The 20,575-nt window shown below is 41.2% G+C and overlaps 1 protein-coding gene and 2 pseudogenes across 1 annotated transcript; all 3 read right to left on the bottom strand.

Moving 5' to 3' along the window:
* Positions 1-1,994: 1,994 nt before the first annotated feature.
* On the bottom strand, positions 1,995-2,729 carry LOC121599027 (retinol dehydrogenase 14-like). Its single transcript, XM_041926500.1, has one exon. The coding sequence runs from the start codon at positions 2,727-2,729 to the stop codon at positions 1,995-1,997; it is 735 nt and encodes a 244-aa protein (XP_041782434.1).
* A 14-nt stretch (positions 2,730-2,743) lies between these two features.
* Positions 2,744-14,263, bottom strand: LOC121599870 (annotated as a pseudogene).
* A 3,783-nt stretch (positions 14,264-18,046) lies between these two features.
* LOC121598954 lies at positions 18,047-20,391 on the bottom strand (annotated as a pseudogene).
* Positions 20,392-20,575: the final 184 nt, after the last annotated feature.

Raw genomic sequence — 20,575 nt, forward strand, 5'->3', positions numbered from 1 at the left:
ATTAATTTTTCCACCGTTCTACCAACGTCGGGATTGAGGGCATGGATAAAGTTTAGCTGCACTTGAAAAATAAAATCGATTTGATGCACCCGTGGTGCCCACGCGTTTGGGGAAGAGAAACTTTTACACGCGAAGAGATTGGCGCACATTTCGATCAGTGTTGCAGTGGTTCAATGGTTACATTTCATTTGATTGGAGTGCAAGATTCAATGGGAAAATATTTTAACCTATTCTAAAAACTGAATCACAGTGCAAACATTCGACGTGCCCAGCTTGAAGTGGAAAAATAAATTGCAATTGGATTTGCAATTGTTGATGATACTTGGGACTTTGATTATATGGATTGTAGTGGGTTGAGCATAATAAAGGGTTTGTAAAACAACAAGTGCAATTTATAGAGTGAGAATAAAAATGAAATACGTTCCGTTGTAACAATTATTCTCCGAAACTGTACAACAAGCAGAATCCAATGTTTGCAGTTCAAATGAAAACATAACAATGATGACACTATGCAATACATTTTAGCCACTATTCACAGAGTGGAAACTGATAGAATTGATTTGTTTATTTATTCATTTTTCAAATATTTATTTCATGCGCTCCCTGTGGATGAATGTAAGCTTGTTGCAGTATTTTGATACAGTGGGACGATATGTTTTACTTGGTATTTTACTCTTCTTTTGTTTAATTCGTTTGTGCTTGGAAAAAAAATTACAAGGAAGCTTGCAGGGACTATCCATAAATAACGTAACGATAGACACAAGTATTTCTTCAACGTGTCTAGTAAAAAATATTACTTAGCAAGTATTCCAGCTAGAAACGATTTTTTTATGTTCGTTAGATAGTCAATAGCTTAGCTAACAACTACCGATTTTTATGAAAAAATGGTTATTAAAAACGTATGGTATAGAAAATTGTACATTCAAATGAATACATTCAACACCATTACCACCGATTTGAAGAGCTACGAGAACAAATCTTTGAATAATGCAAAAACTCGTATGATTGTGAATGCTGGCATCCAACCAGTAATTCTATAAGTACAATAGCTGTGATCTTGAACACGAGCTATCACGAGCTATCACTCGTATCGTATTTAGCTTGCCTAGCTTTGATAGATTAAAGTAATATCATAACACTCACAATGACATATTGGCTGTGATAGGCCCTTATTGAGATTTACAAAATCGAGTGGATGAGTTCTCCATTAGGGTAGGATAAACGGAATGGTAGACAATGCTGCAAGACTTTAAACGGTTTCGGATATTCCTGATGCGAACGGAGGATGTGTAATCAGTAGTAATGTTATTCGCATACTGCATTTTGCTATAGTTTGAACTAGATTTAGGATCTACTAAATTAATATATGAAAAAAAAAATCATAGAAATTTAGAAATTCACAATAAAAGAAGAATTCTTTCTATCATTCCACGTATGGACAACGACATATTTTTTAAGCAATGATGTAAAGAAATAAACCAAAATAAATATTATGTATTAGAAGTATATCAGTGGTAGTATTCGGATTCCCTCGAAGATTTATCATCTATCAGCTACTAAGCATTAAAAAACCAGATAAATACATGAAAGCTGCATATAGTCCGATCCTGATTAAGTGATCAGCATAACACAAAGCAACCCAATCCGTGAAATATCTGATAAGTTAATAAGTGTCCGAATGCATTGAATTTTACTTGGATTGAAATTCAATCAATATAATTCTAATAGGCTTTAAAATGGGCTTTTTTCTAATAGACTTTAAATAATAGGCATTTAAATGGCAATAAACGATTGAAACTGTTCAGATTCAAGGATTCATTAGCAAAAACAGGAAAGAAAACACACACAACAGTCAAATTTCACTGGGAAATACCATCACGCACTGGCACACAATATGTACGCCAAAGTTTTATTATAAACCTTACTTCCTAAAACCGTACATTCGAACCTCTGTTGACCGGGCAGCCAACAGCCTACTTCATCCCATTCGCCACCTAAATCTGTGGATCGTCGGCCGTCAGCTTCACCAGCTTCTTGGACGCTTCCCACAGATCGTGCTGCCGGGCGACGTGCTGCACACGCCGGTTCAGCTGATGCACCTTGCAGCCCCGGAAGTACTGGCCGCTGATCTGCTCCACGTCCGACGACACCGACAGATAGATGCTCGTGCGCGCCCCTTCCTCCGGCGTGCGGAAGCACATCTGGATCGGCTTGAACAGTATGCTGATCGGGAACGGCACGTTGCGCCAGATGCCGGTATCGATTACGCCCGGATGTAGGCAGTTGGCCGTCACCTTCGTACCGCGCAGCCGGCGGGCCAGCTCCTGCGTGAACATAATCTCCGCAAACTTGGACAGATTGTACAGGTGTATGGGGAAGAGCGAGAAGTAGTTGATCGGGTTGATGCTGTTAATGTTGGCCGGATTGAGCGAAGCGAACTGGTACAGCTTCGACGACACGATCACGATGCGGCCCTGGTCGGACCGCTTGAGCAAATCTATCAGCAGATGGGTCAGCAAGAACGGTCCGTAGTAGTTGGTCGCCATCGTAAACTCCAGCCCGTCCGAGGTGACCTTGTTGTTGAAGCCCTGCGCCACACCGGCATTGTGTATCAGCACGTCGATTACGGGCTCGGTCGCGACGATCTCCTTCGCGAACGCGCGGACGGAGGCGAGCGAGCTGATGTCGACGTGCTTGATGAGCAGCTTCGTGTTGCCCGTTTCTGCCATTATTTCCTCTGTAAAGTAGTTGCAGCATCAAGTGAGAACCGGAGCAAAGTGGTCGGAAAAGAGTTAGCATGAGTAGAACGTAGTTACGCAGCATACTCGTTCGAAGAGAGCGCATTGCATCGTTAGCTGAAATGTTTTTGTACTCTTTATGCGAACTGAAGCCAAATTTGTTAATAAGCAGCCAAAAGAAGCATTGTTTTATAATTTTGTAAGTGTGCACTACATTTTTGAGCTATCTTTCCTGTTTTACACTGTCCAGAATGTGGTTTTTAGAAACATTTGCCAGAAATAATACGAAAAGAGCAATAGAAAAATCACTTTGCACCGTGTAAACGTTCATTCATTCGTCTGAAAGCTTTTTGGGAAAGATTTCACTACTGAAACATTTCATCTAAAGCCGTTAACAAAAGTCTGCCTAATAAACGATCCTCTTTTAGGTTAATAGAGGTAAACATTTTGACTTTTATCGCTCTCATAAACTTCCAGAACGATCTTTTCATGAAAAAAACGTTCATTTAGTAACTTTTTTATGGACAATAGCTATTAAAATATACGATTGAAATTTTAATGAAATGTTTCATTGAAAGCGCATTTCGCACCATACAGTGTGTGTCAAAAATATTGGAACAGGAACAAATGGAAAAGATGATCCGTTAAAATTATTTTTTATAGACAATGTATGAGCAATGAGAATAATATGAGATAAATAAGACTCTACTATGTTTGATAAATAAGTTTAATTAAAATGCCACATGAAAAGTGATGGAACCTCTATGAAAAAATATAAATTATGACTTTTAGAGATTTTATCCTCCTGTTGATCCCTTTCGTCTGATTAAAAGTTATTTAAAAAAAAAAAACATACATTCTCCTACGTTCAAGAAGCTTCTTATTTTCGCCCACTGACCTAGCTAACAGTTTTGCTGACGCATCGACTCTATTTGCTCGATGAATAATGAAATTTGTCAGCAATGACAAAAAAACGAGACATTTTTTTATGAAGCTTAGCAATATTAACCACCGAGCGGAGGGGGTCTTCTAAGCCGCTGTAATTATTATGCATATGTAGGTTAGCGAAAACGCGGATGAAATGAAAAACACAACAAAACCTTTAAAAGAAGAAAAAAGCGTCAACGAAGCGTAAACGAAGCAAACGCGCCATCAGCACCACACGAACAAATGAAGCGAAGTAATGCAAAAATTGACAATTCAGGTAAGAGCAAACACAAACACTGCACAGCAAAAAAAACGCACACATTATCTCAGGGGGTTCGTTCCGCTAAAAAAAAAACCGATGGAACGCCTATCTCAGGTTCATTGACTTGTGGAGGATGGAACCGCTAAACGGACGGATCAACAAATTTTATTTACCCAATACTTCTTGGACCCGCTTGAACGTTAAATGCTAAATTATAAAAAAGAAAATGGATGGAAAACAACAATACTATCTCTGTCTCTCTCTCTCTCTCCCCTGTCTAGAGATATCTGGAACACAAATCAGGGGCATGTCACCCTGGAGCTACTAGAGGAGTTAGATTTTAGGATCGCTCTCCGTCAGCTTGACAATTTTCGCCGACTCGTCCCACAGCTTGCGCGCCTTCTCCATGTCGCTGATGCCCGCGCTCAGGCTCGCCTCCTTGCAGTCCATGAAGTACTTGCCGCTGACGCCCTGCACCTCCTCCGAGCAGGCCAGATACAGGGACGTTTGCGCGCCCTCCACGTTCGTCTTGAAGAAGCTCTTGATGACGCGCATCGGCAGCGTCAGCGGGAACGGCACGTTGCGCCAGATGCCGGAATCGATCATCCCCGGATGCAGACAGTTGGCCGTCACGGACGTGCCCTCGAGCCGGCGGGCCAGCTCCCGGGTGAACATAATGTTCGCACACTTGGACACGTAGTACAGGTAGGCCGGCAGGCTGCCGACCGGGTTCAGGTGTTCAGGTTGACCGAGGCGAAGCGGTACAGCTCGGACGCCACCACGACGATGCGGCTCGGTGCGGAGCGCTTGAGCAGATCGATCAGCAGATGGGTCAGCAGAAACGGGCCGTAGTGGTTGGTGGCCATCGTGAACTCGATACCGTCCACCGATTGCGTCTTGCGGAACGTCTCCGCAAACCCGGCATTGTGGACCAGCACGTCCAGCTTGCGCTCCGTGCGCAGCACCTCCGCGGCAAACTCGCGCACGGAGGCCTGGGAGCTGAGGTCAAGCTTCAGCACGGTTACGTTCTGGTTGCCCGTTTCCTTCACTATCTCATCTGCGGAGGAAAAAATCGTTCGTTCGTGTCATCCGGGGGCGGGTCTCATCCATGTATGGCTTGATCCTTGGTGTTTACTTAAGGGTGCCCTTGTTTTGTACAGCGCTTGTATACAGCGGGTCATGGACATGCATCGTGCAGTAGAGAGATTGGAGAGAGATGTTTGGAAGTTGCTATGTACAACAGCTTAAAGAGTAATCCCAATGGTAAGAACCATCGTCTGCGATCCGTTGGCGATATATACAGAGGTAGATCTCCAGGTGATCGATACGATCGAGGATGAACATGCAAGACTTAGACAGTCTTTTATCAATCCCATATCATTATTAACTAGTTGTACGCCTCACAGGTTAAATCAAAGACCTTGATGTATTTCCCAAATTTTGAGGAGAACTTACGGCGTCAATAACAACAGTAATGAAAGACTAAATAAACGATACAATTCTAGATAGAAGATGTTTTCCAACACCAATAACTTTACTCCCCAAGATACCCCAACGACCTACTTTACTACACCCACTTCATATTCTACTCCGAAGACACCAACACCATTAGGAAAGTAATCTCCTTACAACTATGTTAGCCCATTACAACGCTGAAACCATCCATACCTTGCGCCTGCTTGGCCGTCTCCATGTTCCGGCACGCCATAATGACGCGGGCGCCTCGTTTAGCCAAATCGCGGGCAGTTTCCTTGCCAATGCCGAGTTTGCGCCGGTAATGATGACCGTCTTACCCTCCATCTTTCGCTGCAGCCATTGAACGGGGTTGAAAGGTTTGCAAGAACAATTAAGACGAAAGAGAAAGAGATTAATAAAAATCAGATAGCTAATCTAGCTGGCTAGCGGCATCACACTTCATGATGCCCAGCCGTGCATTACGGGGATATTAGGACCGATGGCATCTTCGTGGCGTGGTTTAACCATCGTCCACCATCACTTTCACCGCCCGCCAGCCCACTGTCATGCATCAAACTTTTTACTATCGTATGTATGCTTACAGATGAGGTAAAGTGCCCGCAGGTGAGGTAGAGGTAGTATTTGATTAGTGACAGTACGATCGCAACTCCCGTGACTACGGATGCCACCGCCGACAGCGGATCGTTGAACCCGAGTGGCGACATGTTCGTTTTTTTGTGTGTGTGTTGTTTTTCTACAGTACAGTGGAAAAGTGTAGGGAGCTAAAATAAATGAGACAAACACCAGAGAAAAAGAAAAAAAAAGAAGAAAAGTTTAGTATTTTGTACGTGTTCATGCAGCTTAGCATATAGAGCCCAAATTTCCCATTGCGTATAAACAGTTTTGATACAATTGATTGCGTATTTTGATGGGTAGGAAATTAGGTTTTAATTAATTTCACGCCTAAAAGATCTGTGCGCTGTGTGGAAAAGTGTTACGTTTCTCTTTCTTTAATTAGGTTTCCATCCGCCACGCATTGAGATTAATAAAATTTGGTTATTTGGTTCTCATAAAATAACAAAAATATATATAAATAAATCTGAACGTAGCAACACAATTCAATGTTAACTCCCAATCACTTTAAACAAGAAAATGAAACTTTTATAACTAAATAATTAACAAAAGAATGAACAAAATAAATAAAAAATAATACAAAGGAAATAATTGAATGCAAACGAAAGCGTAATCGTAATCGAAAGCGTTTTCGTTCTACAGTCTTCTGATCCTCTGGGCATTGTACAAATCAAGCTCGATATTATTGTTAATAAATTAATTTATTTATTTTTTTCATTTGTGCTGTGAATTGTTGGACTTTGTTCTGAGCTTCAATGAGTTAATTGTGTTTAATTAATTTAAACATAGACAATTAAATGTGTTATTTGTTTAATTTGTTTAGTTATTTGCGAGATAATGAAAGAAGTGAAAGAACTGCATCACATCTCTAAGCAGTTAATATTACGAGATACGTTTTTGTAAAAAAATATATCTTTGATTAAGGATATATTCCAAAAAATACTGAAATTAATTTAAAAACATTGTACGAAAAGGATGCAAAAAACACAGCTTTGTTATTTTTGAACATATATATATATATATATATATATATATATATATATACAAAATATATAATGAAAGAATATATTTTTCATCGCTTGGCGGTAATGTAGTAGTAATAAAAGGAGTTGCTTAAGAAATCCCAAGCAATTCAATAGAAAACGTACAAATTGCAATTGTTTTTCAGTGAGTATATTAATTTTACTGAGCAATTTGGTACGTCAAATTTTATAGAGGATCAAGCAATAATACAACCACTGCTGACATTATCAACACATTTAATACATAAACCCAAACGAAGCAAATTTATCCTATAATAGCAATATTAAGATCAATCATCGAGCATTCACAATATAACGCACACGATACAAGCACTATCACTTAAAAGGAAACTAAAAGTATCTTTCAGTAGTACTGCCGCCATGCGCTACCAGTAGCTTATACATACAGCAAGTAATGAGACAAGACGCTTTGTTCTCCCTTTTGTTTAGTATGCTAAACATTGTAAAATATTTATATTAATTAATGGGCAAAGTTGAACTGTTAATTCGTAATTCATTCATTCGCTTAACGCCATCGAACCGCTTCCATTGCCCGATTATACCACGCATATGTGTTTCACTTCAAAAAGCGTAAGAGTGATGACACAGCAACAAAGCCATTACAAAAGGTCCACTTTACTTCAAATTACCTTGCCCGAGGCCATCCACGGAAGCAGCGACCGTTGGCCAGATATTTCATGCGTTTCACTGTGTGTGTGTTTTTTTTTACGCGCCTCTTCCTATGCTATCCAGATAAACAAAAAGCAATCGATCGCGTTTTACGTCGATCATGCACGTCAAGCAGGGAGGAGAACATTCTTGAACATTCCTTGGCACGAAGAAAGATCCCCCCCAAAACATAAAGCATTCCTTGGTTCTTTCACCCCATTTTTTAGTTCTATTTTGTTCTCTATGTCCAGCTAACCCCGAGCACTGTCAATGGCCAGTATCGATTACGGAATCGCTACAAAAAAAAAACGGAGAAACGTCGCCCCATCATAATTTCAATTTGCATCTTGCGCTTGCTTTTTTGCGGAAGAATCGCAATGAGGTAGCACAAACGTGTGCGCAATAAGATATTCCACTTCGCAATCGTATTTGAGTCAATTTTACACTTCGTGGTGATGTGTTTCTGGGAGGCGCGAGTTTTTCTTCCTTCTCGCATACTCATGAGACACTCTCTCGAGCGTCTGCTCGAAGTACTTAGCACTCCTGCCACTTGTGGCTACAAAGACACGGCCTGTGATCACAATTCTTTGTCTTTCTTGCTGGGCAGCGTCGCGCAGGGCTGCGATCGTCTGGACATTGGACATGATTTGGAGCTTGCCGGTGGTGCCCACCAAGCCCCTAAGACGGTTGCGTCCCCGTTCCAAACATACAAACACAAAAAATAACAGAACGCGAATGTGGTTTTCAAATCAAACAAACGCAAATTTTTCTGACCAATTGAACCACACTTAACCGCGACGATACGGGAACGGCGCGTAGTTGCCATGCTAATTGCTTCAGTACCAAACGGGGACGCTATGAACATGTGGCCGGTGCCCGTTGGAGCAACACAGCTTGAGAACTTACTTGCGCTTACGCAAAAAGGAAGCGAGCCATACAATCATTTCATTGGTTGGAATATGTTTTTTTTTTTGGCGCTTTGTGTTGTTTTCTTTACCGCAGTGTAGGACTGTCTCGTCTGCCAAACCCGGATATGCTGTGAAGATAAGCAATACAATAAAAAAACCCTTTTTTTTCTCTCTCTCCCTCGCTATGTTACAGCAAAATCATAAATGAGTCCTGCCTTCGGTGTTAATCGCATAGCAACATTGAATTGTACAGAAACATTGAAGACTTTTACACGGTTTTGCATATCATCGAGGCTGATTTGGAACGTTCTTTGGGACGTTGCTTTGCCATTAAAATGATTAGTAACTAATGTTCCACGATTCCAATTGCTATGCTGTAGATGCTTCTCGTTGGTGAACCATTACCATTTTTTTTAAATAAAAAACACAATGAAAAAAAAAACAAAATGGTATTTTTCTTTTTGTTTGTTTTCGTTGCGTTGTTTCTTCTGCTTTATGTTTTCCTTTTTCTATTTTATTGTTTTCTCTCTAATAGAACTTTATTTAAATTCACTTTTGATTAAATTTGATTCCTAATTTGTCATACCTTCAACTCTATTTATACTTTCGTTGCAAATTACAACATAACCGTTTGTATGACCAATTAAACTTGTTTTGTTTATATCACAAAACACAAATTATAGCTCCTTTCTAAAAAAAATATGAACGTTACGTCAAATAGAAGAAGTAGAAGTCTATTTTCCTAATCAAATCCCATTATAATATAACCTTCATTATTCATTAGTTACCTGTAGTAAATAAGATATGTGAGCGGTATCACATTTATAGTGTCAGAGTTTCTTCAATTTTATTTCATTCATATTGAATACTGAAAGCTGAATTGATTTGTTCTACTCTTTGATACTGTTGAATTGTTGCCCGAACATTACTTATCTTGTCCTCAGTAATGTAACTATTAATAAACTATTTAACATTTTTTTAAAATAAAAGCAAATATAAAAGGCTATCATTACACTTTTTTGAATAAAAATCTGATCATGGTTATCACTACACGTAAGGTTACAATCCAAAGCCAATCTAAAACCAAATTTATCTTTGTTGTATTTGTTTAAATTTGCCGGAACTATTACCTATAATTTTGACGCTAAAAACCAATCGTTTCAACTAGGGCTACCGCGAAAAAGGCAATGGCTTTCGATCATTGGCTGACCAAACCTAATGTTAATTATTATTTAAACATTCTACATAGTCAATCAGAACAACAGCAAATGAGCACAATGTAGTATGAGCTAGGAATACATTCGAGAACTGTGAGAAGATCACGGTCCATTTGATCGATCAATAGAATTCGACCAATAGAGGGCGCTAATAGCGTTTAATTAGATAACAGGTGACATCGATCGGGAAGAAGATCGCCATCATAGCCAATGTAATTCGTATGATACGAAGATCAACCAAAGAAGCTCCGAGGGGAAAGGCCATCAACCGTTGGGTCTAACGGGAACGAGAGAAAGGGCACTCAAGGAACATCAGCAGATGTAGCGCCCTTTTTCTCGTGCATTAAAATACCGGAGATAGCAGTAATTTTTAAACCCCTTTCGGTAAAATAAGGTGTTAAAATAACTTTCGTCGTTATACATTCGCGGATCTGTGAGCTGAGAAAAGGCCCTATTGCAGCGTTGCAACAAGAACCAAAATAGAACAAAAAAGAATTGAAAATAACAAAAAAAAAAAAACGAATACTAAAAGCCATCATAGATTGTCGATAAATTATCCAATACAAACCGATACCGAGACGCATGAATATTCTGGCAGATTCCATAAAAGCAACAACAGCATATGAATGAATAAATCGAGAACCGGGTTTTTTTAAATGTATTTAAGCCCAGGCAGATAAATGCTTGAAACTGTTCCCATGTGTCGTCCGGGATTCACAAACAAAAGCAAAACCAGACGATAGAGTGAAGCAAACATTTCTCCACAATTAAAATATTTATCACATTCGCGTCGCATTGTTTTGTATGTCCTTAATTTCAACAACGTTAGGCTACATCCTAATCTACTTCGGAGTTTTATTGAAATTTGTTTTACCTAAATCACACTAAGGCGATTGCACAGTCGATGCCTTGATTGAGATAGTAGACACATAAAATCGTTTAAGAAAATCATCAAACCAAAACAAACCCTTACGTAAGGTGTTTCTGCATTTTGACCGTTTCGGCCAGTTTCGCGGTAAAAATGTGACCTCGCTCGTTCGCTCGCTCGCTCAGCTGACCAGCAGGTCACACGGTGACGAAAACTGTGTTACCGAACCAAAGGGGAGCGCTTGTTAATCGAAAGCGAAACCCAAATCGGTGTATCGTTTTCCCCATTTGAAGGCTACCCGAATTCGAACGGCTAAAAGATAACCAACATCTCGGAGTATCTAAGCGCGATTGAGTGGTGTAAGTGCTTGGGAGGCAAACTTTGCAAAACAGAGCCCGTTCAGTTCGCCTACATAATCACAAGGTGAGCTAGCCCTTCGCCAAAAGACAGCTTCTACAAATGGTGATGTGTTAAATGTGAATAAAAACGAAAAACTTGAATGCTGAGTAAGCGACGAAACGGGAACACGCAGCAAAGTGTAAAACAAAATATTATGTTTTTTTATTGTTTACCTGCGACAACTTTTACCAGGAGTCGGCCTTGACCCCAATACTAGCTTTCAACTTGTTCAAACTCTTGTTCAATGCTTGGATCTGACTGGTGCGCGATCAACCAAAGATCAGCCTTAATAAAGCTTAAATTATAGCTAATTCCATTTGTTTTTGCTAACGCACCTCTTGACCTTCACCAGCATCGCAAAACTACCTATTTCCCAAACATGCAACAGAACTGTCCAAAAAGATCCTCGAAGCTGCTGTTTACAACTGACACAGGAAGTGAGCCAACCTTACAACAACAAAAAAAAAAAACCCCAGAAACCCTAAAATTCCAGTCGAACTAATGATTGTTTAAAAGATACTATTAAATGCGTGATATTTTTTTCTGCTCTTCCAAGCAACGTCAAACTATCGATCGAAGATGGATTTATAAGTAGTGTGCTCGACCGGGCAATCGCAGCTCACGAATTCCACCGTTCTTCGGTAAACACACGCGCTTGGTAGTTTCATTGTTCAAGCGGTATTATGGGAGAAGGGACACGTTAGCTTTGAGAAGCAATAAAAGCCCAGTGTGAGCTTGAGCACACAATTGCTAACAAACGGAATGGGTGACGTGTTTGAATTTACACCGCTAGAAGTACGGCCATAATTAAATCACCGTACTCGATCATGCCCCTAGAGATGTAAAACCGGTCAATTATATGGACAGCTGCACATCAACATGCTGCCCCGCTCCTCACTACAAAACCGGTGGAATATTTGAAATGTTTTATTTATACGGGAAACTTTACAGAATAGTGTACATCAATTGTACGCTATGTACAGTTTTAAATGCTTCTAATTTAGAATTAGATTGATCAGCTCAACAAAATAAGGTACTGTGGAAAATGTTACTTGTTTATTGTAAAAAAATAAGAACAAAAATGATACAGGGTTTTCCCGGTGTTCTCATAGTTGTCGGACACTTTCGTACTCTTTCTAATTGAAATGAACTTGGATTGTGGAATTTGGAGTCTATGGTACGCTTTTTTACAGGATTCTTGAAAATTCCTACTGGATTTGTCTAACAAGGTGCTATAGAGTCCAATTCTCATTACGTGAAGTCCATTTCACGTATGAAAGAGATAATCAAGTCTCACAGCTATAGGAACTCCTAGAAAACCCTATAAAAAGTGTCATTTAGTTTTGTAGAAAAAATGGAATAAAAACATTATAATACTTAAAACAACACTACACATAAAGCATGTTTTTAATTTGAAACAAAACTATTTTTCCCACGTGTTTCGTGATCACACGATCCTACGGCACAATCGCAAAGACAATCCAGCAACATGTCCGTCAATGCTTCAAATCGCATGTGAATCCCCACTTATTAGCAGCACTTATTATTCTTATTAGTCATTCTATGTACGGATTACTTGGGTAAATATAGCCAAGCCCCTGCCCGAGTGGCTTAGGCAAGTTGTACCGAGAATAATGTTTGCATCCAATAAGAAGAAGAAAAAAAAGATAAAAAAATAAGTAGTAAAATCAAAATGTAAAATTGCTTTCTCTAGACACATTTAACTATCATTAGCCTGTCTATTAAAGCCAATTTTGTGCAATCATTTGCATGTATTAAAGAAAATAATTATAATTGTGTAAGATTAAAGTTTGATAAGCTGAGATTATACAACACGTGTTGCGAGGCTTTATATGAAGTAAAATATTCCCATCTTTTATAATACTATTCCGTAGCATCTTTGCCAAATGCAACGGCCCAATGCAAATCAAAAAATAAAAAAAACTCCCATCATCAGCCCCGTATTTTGGAGGGGTGTGGGGGGTCGTGTTTTGTGTCATAGCTTGCTAAAAATGCCGAAAATGCGAAAAACGTAATCACCAAAACCAACAGACGCAGCAAGCACCGGCGAACCGTAGGACCTTGGACACTGAATGGAAATATATGAAAAAGCGATTGCTTGGATTAGGCGCAGGAATGTTTTCGACAAGGTGTCTCAAATTTGGCAGTCTCAGCTTTCGGGTGTCGTAATCGGTGGTGCCTGCTGTAGGGCGCCTGTCCTGTATCGCGCAAATATCAAATCTTTCATAACACACGCGCCCACAAAATGCACACAAAGTCATCGATGTGGTATATTCTCCCGTTGCGCAGGGCGACCCTTCGCGCTCTAATGCGAAAGCTTTGCCGCAAAACGCCCGCAAGAGGCCTCGTTTGGGGCTGTCTCGCTGCCCGGGGCACAACGGTATTCTGCACCCAAAAATAAAAACCCGCTTTGACCTAATTTTGTGCGAGTGCGTTCCTACATTCCACGAAGCGAATAGTAACCTCCGGCCGGGGCCGGGCGCTTTCTCCTTTACCTGTTTGTACATATCTTTTTTTGCTTGTGCATATAGAGCTTTCTTTTTGGTTAGTTTTTCGTGCACTGCAACGTGTAAGTTGTACATTTTTTTCTGTTTTGGTTACGATCTGCCCTTGTCCATCAAAACCACATACACACACACACCCTACACAAATCACCAATTAAAACGCAATTATGTCCAACAAAAACTCACGCAAATAATACTTTCACGACATGCAAAAGCCCGCACTAAATACTATCACACTAACCTTTGACCTGCGAAGTTACACGATCTGGGTGTGCGCGCCCTATCTGCACCACCGGCACTGATTACACACTCGGTTTTTTTTCCCCCCCGGTTTGCGCTTTCTCAACGTCACAATGGATGCACCACAGCACACCCACGAGCGGCACGCTTTCGAGTTGGCAACTTTCAACCTGCTGTGAACGACCAACGACAACGGACACCAGCAGGTTCGCGGTGGGACAGAATAACAGTATTGTCTATTGGATGACCAAAAAAAAAACAAAAACAAAAACAAAAGGGGCAAGAAGACACTTGTCTTGTTCGGGAGCGGTCCGTCTTCCGGCACACTCGACGGTCACGATCGTATTGAGCTGGCGTGTGGTGCGCACCCGGCTCGGAAGTTTTTCGATGCTCTCCCTGGCGCCGATCGCCGTGATCGAGGCGAGTTCGTGGCGCGCGATGACGCCGTGTACAGATATTGGCCGGCGATACACTTGGAGTAGGGGTAACAACCTTTCGTAACAGGAGCGATTTGTCCGCTTGGTTCGTTTACGTTTCTAGGGTTGATCAATTTCTGTGTGATGGCTTTACAATGTTACGAAAGGTACTGGTTTACTCATAGGTCACTTACTTATCTTATAAAGTTTAACTTATGCAGAAAAAAATATATTACAGAGTGATCTACATTTTCAATATTACACATTTGGATATTGTTTTATATATGAAATGGGTTGGTATGGCAATTCGACTGATTACCGTTACTGATTTATTCTCTGATTTTTCAAATCAGTTTAATTTTTGCATCGATGAACTCGTTATTTCAATGACTATTTCATGAATAATTAAATCGAAATAGTGTTTTTTTTTCAATGAAAATATATGCTAAATTGACAATACGGCTAGTAAAAAGCCGTCATACTAAAAATTAAATAACGATAAGCTAAATTGAGGATGTATGCAAATAGATGGGTAATAATGAGCCTTTGCAATACTTCAATTTGTTTTACATTTACTTGGTTGTGACTGTTACGATTGAGAGAACGAAAATGATTGAGGAAGAAAGATGAGATAACTCTATTTAAGATACCATTTTTTTTTTGATTGAATGGATTTATTTTAGTCAAATACTTGGCGTTTTGTTTTGGGGAAAGCTAAACGATAAAGTAAATAAAAAATGATTAGTAGTACAATAACTTTGATCAAACAGTGTTCGATAGAGGATCGTAGTCGTTGCCTAGTTTTGTCTCCATGGCATCAAATTTTGACTATTAGTCAATTATTTTTGTTTACTAAATTTAACCTGTTGTCTAAAACTGTGTGTTCCAAGAAAAAATTCAATTATTGTTAAGTATTTATCTATTTATTACTAAAATTGTTACGCCAATTTTGGAAGTTTTAATGCAATGTTTGCATGTATTTTCAGGCGTTTAATAGTGTCTTGATATTTACTTTGTTGTAAATTAATATAATTTTTTATAATGTAAAATGTTCAAAAAATTGCGATATTGCATAAAAAACATCTTAAAATATCATTTAAAACTAAATCCGCAACAATTAGTATGCGTATCAAAAGGCACAAAACACATGGACATGGAAATTACATAATGATAATAGAAATTGATTACTTGATAATTGAGCATTTATTAAACCTTACTGAACTCATGCAAGTGTGTGAGTACATGATCGTAGATGTAGCAGTGTATGATCGGCAAGAAGGTTACCGAACGGCCTGCAACGGCATTCGTTCTGTTCGGAAAACGAACGAAGCCTTGGGAGTACCCAAGACAAGGCCAAAGTAGACCCATGCACAATCATTGCTCACCACCACCAGTGGTCGGCAGTGGAGATCAACCAAATGCCGAGTGGAATGAGTTGCAATGTACATAAAATACGCTATTGAAAGAATAAAAGGATAGAATGATAGGCCAAAGAAACATTTATCACTAAATTTTATACATTTCACAAGCACGTAAAACAGCTTCGATCGTTCCCGTTTTTTTTTTTGATAGAACGATTTAATTGTAAAAATATCGTTGACCTGCCGCTGCTTCAGCAGCACTGTAAGTATCCGAGACCTAGGAAGAGTATCATTTGCAAATCAATTTCAAGTGCACAGCCTTCACCGTCAAACGGGGGGCAATTGTTGAACATGCCCCCAACACATTGTACCATCGCCTATGGCAAGGTTTGTTTTGCCGGGCGATCAACCGTACCAGTTACAGTTACATTTTGGGTCATGTACAAGAATGAAGCGGTTGCAACGGTTTGCAATTGGGTTTTGAATGGGGTTTGAATGCAAAACGGGTTAAAATTAAGCAAAATGATACATTTTACTTTGAATGTGTCTTCTTCGTGTAGCGAAAGACTCGCACCGAATCGATCATTGCATTGCGTGAAAGTCGTCAACTGTTGCTTACTCAACAATATAAAGCAAGCATATAAAGCTCACCGGTCCGTTGAGGAGTAAAATGTTGTTTTCTCCGACCGTTGAATCACTCGCGTAGTGCAACAAAACCGTCCCATAAAACATTGCTTCTTTACTTTCGCTCTCCATTGGCGTTCCTGGTTCGGGTTTTTTCTTCCGCTGTCCAATTTGATCATTCGTCGATCGTGTAAAGGTGTCTTAAAACGGGGGACAGATTACCACTCTTGTCATAAAAATAATTTCTTTTTCTTTAAGTGTACTGCTATCTTCATTGTTTGAGTCTAAATAACAACAAGCTGTGTCAATAAAACCAATAATCTCTCATAAGGAGCGTAAAATTCGGTTTTTCCTTTGCTGACCTGCCTCGCAGGCAGTTATAACGCACGCAGCCAGATTTGTAATCTTTCGTTGAAATTCATTCATATGAATCTTCAGTGATCGAATCTCGATTGAAATCGATTCTTCAAAGATTCACGAGTCTCGAAAGATGCAGGGTTCATGAAAGATCTCCAAGGATTCATGAAAGATATCCAATAATTCATGAAAGATATCCAAGATTTCATGAATCATCAAAGAATCATGAATCTATAAGATTTATACAGGATTTCCCACGATTTATTGGTCGGTTCTCATAATTGTTCGGGCTCGTCTCACGATTTATTCATCGTGTCCCATAGATTTTCGATTCGTTCCCAACATTTATCAGTATTGTCCGATTGGATATCAATACAATTGAACCAAAATGCCCAAAAAATCGTGGGAACACCAACAAAAATTTGGGAATTACCCAAAAAATGGGAAATCCTGTAGATCCATTACATTACATATATCTCCAGGGATTCACGAAACTAACAAAATATTTAATTTCAGTGATCCCGCTTAAACAAAATGCCTGTTGTGGGTTCAAGCCTCGCATGGACCGTTTTTCGCTAGCAAAACAAACTATCCGGTTGCGTGGTACTTGCCAAGAAGCCTTAAAAGTCTGTATAGGCTGGCATGATCACGAAGGTTGTTACGCCAAGAAGAAGGCTAATGAAAAGCTTAAGCTCTATGAATCCTTGGAGATATATGAATCCTTTGAGATTCGTGACTCTTTCGAGATTTATAAATCCTTTGAGATTCGTGAATCTTTAGAGATTTATGGATGTTTGAGTTTGATGATTCTTTAAGATTCATGAGTCTTTGAAATCCTAATTCAGAATCATTGAAACATTTCAAAGGTTCATTCAGATGCATGAATCTGAATCAGATTTACCCAACACTAGAAGGAACACGAGCGTTTAATCCACAATAGTTAAAATGTAAATAATTTAGAGCACACTATTTTAAGGACAATTTGGGGATTTTTCTTTTTGATTTTTCTGAGGAAAACATATATTTTTCTTTGAATTTCAAAACTATAAAAAGTTAAGCAAACAATGATCCTTTATGACAGAAGAAACTATCTTTTTAATGAAATTAACATCCACGCCAGACAATAATGTCTCAGCGTCGACAATTTTTCCATTTTATTTTATATATTTATCAATACTAGGCAAAAGTTATCCGAATAAAACATACTCGGGTTGGTACTGTCCCTCTGCCCGCTGGCTAACGTAAATGCGATGCTACCCAATTAAACGCTTCGAAAGCTAACGAAACACAATTAGCAACGGATTGTAATCATCTGCAGAAACATAGAGCCCTAACTAGGAAAACATACTCCCCCTCCCACTTAACCCCGTTAATAATCCTAGCCCATTTCGTTAACAACCTCGCGATCATCGTTCCCCACCCCGTCTAGCTAAGCTCACACCGATCATTTCCCACCGCCAGCCGCCGCACAACGCCAAAGCAACGTGCAGTGCCTTCCCGGCGCACCGGATCCGATTTGCTCTATACGCCACCGATTTCCTGCCCCAGCAGTGACAGCTGTTTTAAAAACTGTTTCGCATTCGTTAGCGTCGAGGCACCGAAATGATGCGCCGGATGCTGTTGGTGCTCTGCTTCGATTTGATAAAGTCCACCAAATTCTGGTACTCGATGTAGTTGCCACCACCGACCACGAACACGATGCGTCCTGGAAGGGGGCCCGTTTTCGGCACCACATCACTGCCCTTGAGCAGCTTCGGGTCGAGGTAGAGATAGTCGTCCACCTCCGACCCGCCACCGGACCGGCATTCCATCAGCTGTTCGGTGATTTTGGTTACAGGAAGATTCTGAAAAAAATTGAATAATATTCGTTTTAAAATGCTTTGAAATATGTTTCTAGTGTCTACGCACATGTCTTTTCACCACCAAGTTCTTTACGCCTTCCATCACGAACGACGACCCCTGCGATACAAGCTTCGAGAACATGGACACCGTTTTCGTGCCACTGCCTTCGTACTGGTTCGAGTTGGTAAGCGTGCTCTTCATGATGCTCCTGAAAGAACAACTCCACTGTTAGTACCGTCACGAATGATTTTCTCCCCAAAAGCACTTACTTCCACCGCTGGATGTACGGCAGCGGGGACAGATCACATCCGCACTCCCGCAGCGTTTCCTCGATCCGCTTAAACTCCCCGTCCGACACGTTGCTGCAGATGTAGTAGATGATAAACAGTCGCATCTTGTCCTCGGGCAGCCCAAACTCGGGATCCTTCAGCACCTCACTGAGCGCCCGTCCAGTGCCTGCTTGGACATGATTTTTTCCTCCAGCTCGAAGAACGAATCCAACCGCCGGGACTTGATGTAGTTCAGGATGGAGGTCGCTATCTTGGTGTGCATGTCGATCAGCCGCTTCTTCTCCAGCAGCTGCGGCAGCGAGTTGACGGCGCTCGTCAGCTTGGCCGTGTTGTCGTTCACCATCGAGAAGGCGGCGTCCGACTCGCCATCGATGCCCATGGTCGTTTTAAGCTTCTTGATTTCCTCCTCCGACGACCGGTACTGCTCCAGCTCCTCCTGTATCGCTTCGGCAACGGTCGGGAAGGGGCTGCCCTTGTGCGTACACCAGAACCGGTCGCGCGAATCCAGATCGCACGCCTTCGTCTTTGGCTTGGCCCCGTCGCCCCGTACTGCTGCTGCTGGTCGGCCGACGGATCTTCCTCCACCACGACCCGGTTCAGGGCGAGCTCGAGCACGTCGTGCGCCAGCGCCTGGTACGTCCAGGTGTGGTGCAACGGTGTCGCCATATCGATCGTACGATCCAGCAGCACCAACAGCGGGCGCTGAAAGCTGAACGCGCCCGTCTGCGTCGCGTCCATGTGGAACAGATTGTTGCGCGCGTCCCACAGATTTTCGCGCAGCTTCTTTCCAGCTTGCGGGCGACCATTTCGGCGGCACTGTTCTTCGGGCAGCGTATGATGGGCACCGTGCCGAGCGTTACGAACACCGCGAACAGGCTGTCCACAATGCTGTCCATAATGTTTTTCCATCTCGACGTCTTCCGTGTTGGCCACGATTAATAGCTGCAATGCGATTGAAATTGTTTGTTAGCAAAAGGCAATAGCCAACAACAGACACACTCCTCACCGTAATACGAAAGAGCATCGCTGTTCTGGTGCTTCAGCACAAACATATCGTCCTCCAGGGTGATGAAGTTCAGGTACTGGTCGTACACCTTGTGAATGTTCGCTACGCATCCCGCCTGCAGTGCGGCCGCGGCCAGATCCTCCAGCCTCTGCCGGGAGATGGGCGCGATAAAGTTCAGATGGTACACGTCGTACAGCCCGTTCTGGAAGTCTTGCGCGATGCGGCCCAGTGTTTTCTTCCGTCGCCGCACAGAAGTATATTGCCGGTACGTCCGGTATGGAATCACGGTCGGAATGTAGCTGGCTGAAAAGGGAAAACACGTCGTTCATGGAGTGCCGGCTGCGTGCCGCTACGGAGCGTTGTCGCAAATTTTACATGTGCAGCGTAATGCCCATCTCCCGGAGCTCGCGGATCGATATGAGCGGTGAAATAATGTCCTGCCCGACACGGTCGTATATCAGCAGCTTCCAGACGGGTTCGGCCGAGATCGCTTTCGTGATGGGTTGATTGAGATTTAGCATCTGCTTGATAGCATCTAGGAAGGAAAATTGCATCAGTACGGATTGGGCAAACCCGCGACACAATACTTACTAATTTGACGATCTTTTAGCGTCGCCATCGTTGGTAGAGTTGGAAAAATGAGCTGGAATTGTAGTAGGAAAGGCGAATAAATAAAGTTTTATTGAGTAGCGAACTGTTCCGTGCCGATACGGATTCGAGTGACGTTGACGATATTTTTTTTTTTTGTTATTCGTCATCGGCTGACAACTGTCATGGTGCAGCAACGTAAACAAACTGCTGCATGGGCAGAGTGAC

This window comes from Anopheles merus, chromosome 3L (genome assembly GCF_017562075.2).
Source record: "Anopheles merus strain MAF chromosome 3L, AmerM5.1, whole genome shotgun sequence".
In the NCBI taxonomy this organism is placed as follows: Eukaryota; Metazoa; Arthropoda; class Insecta; order Diptera; family Culicidae; genus Anopheles; species Anopheles merus.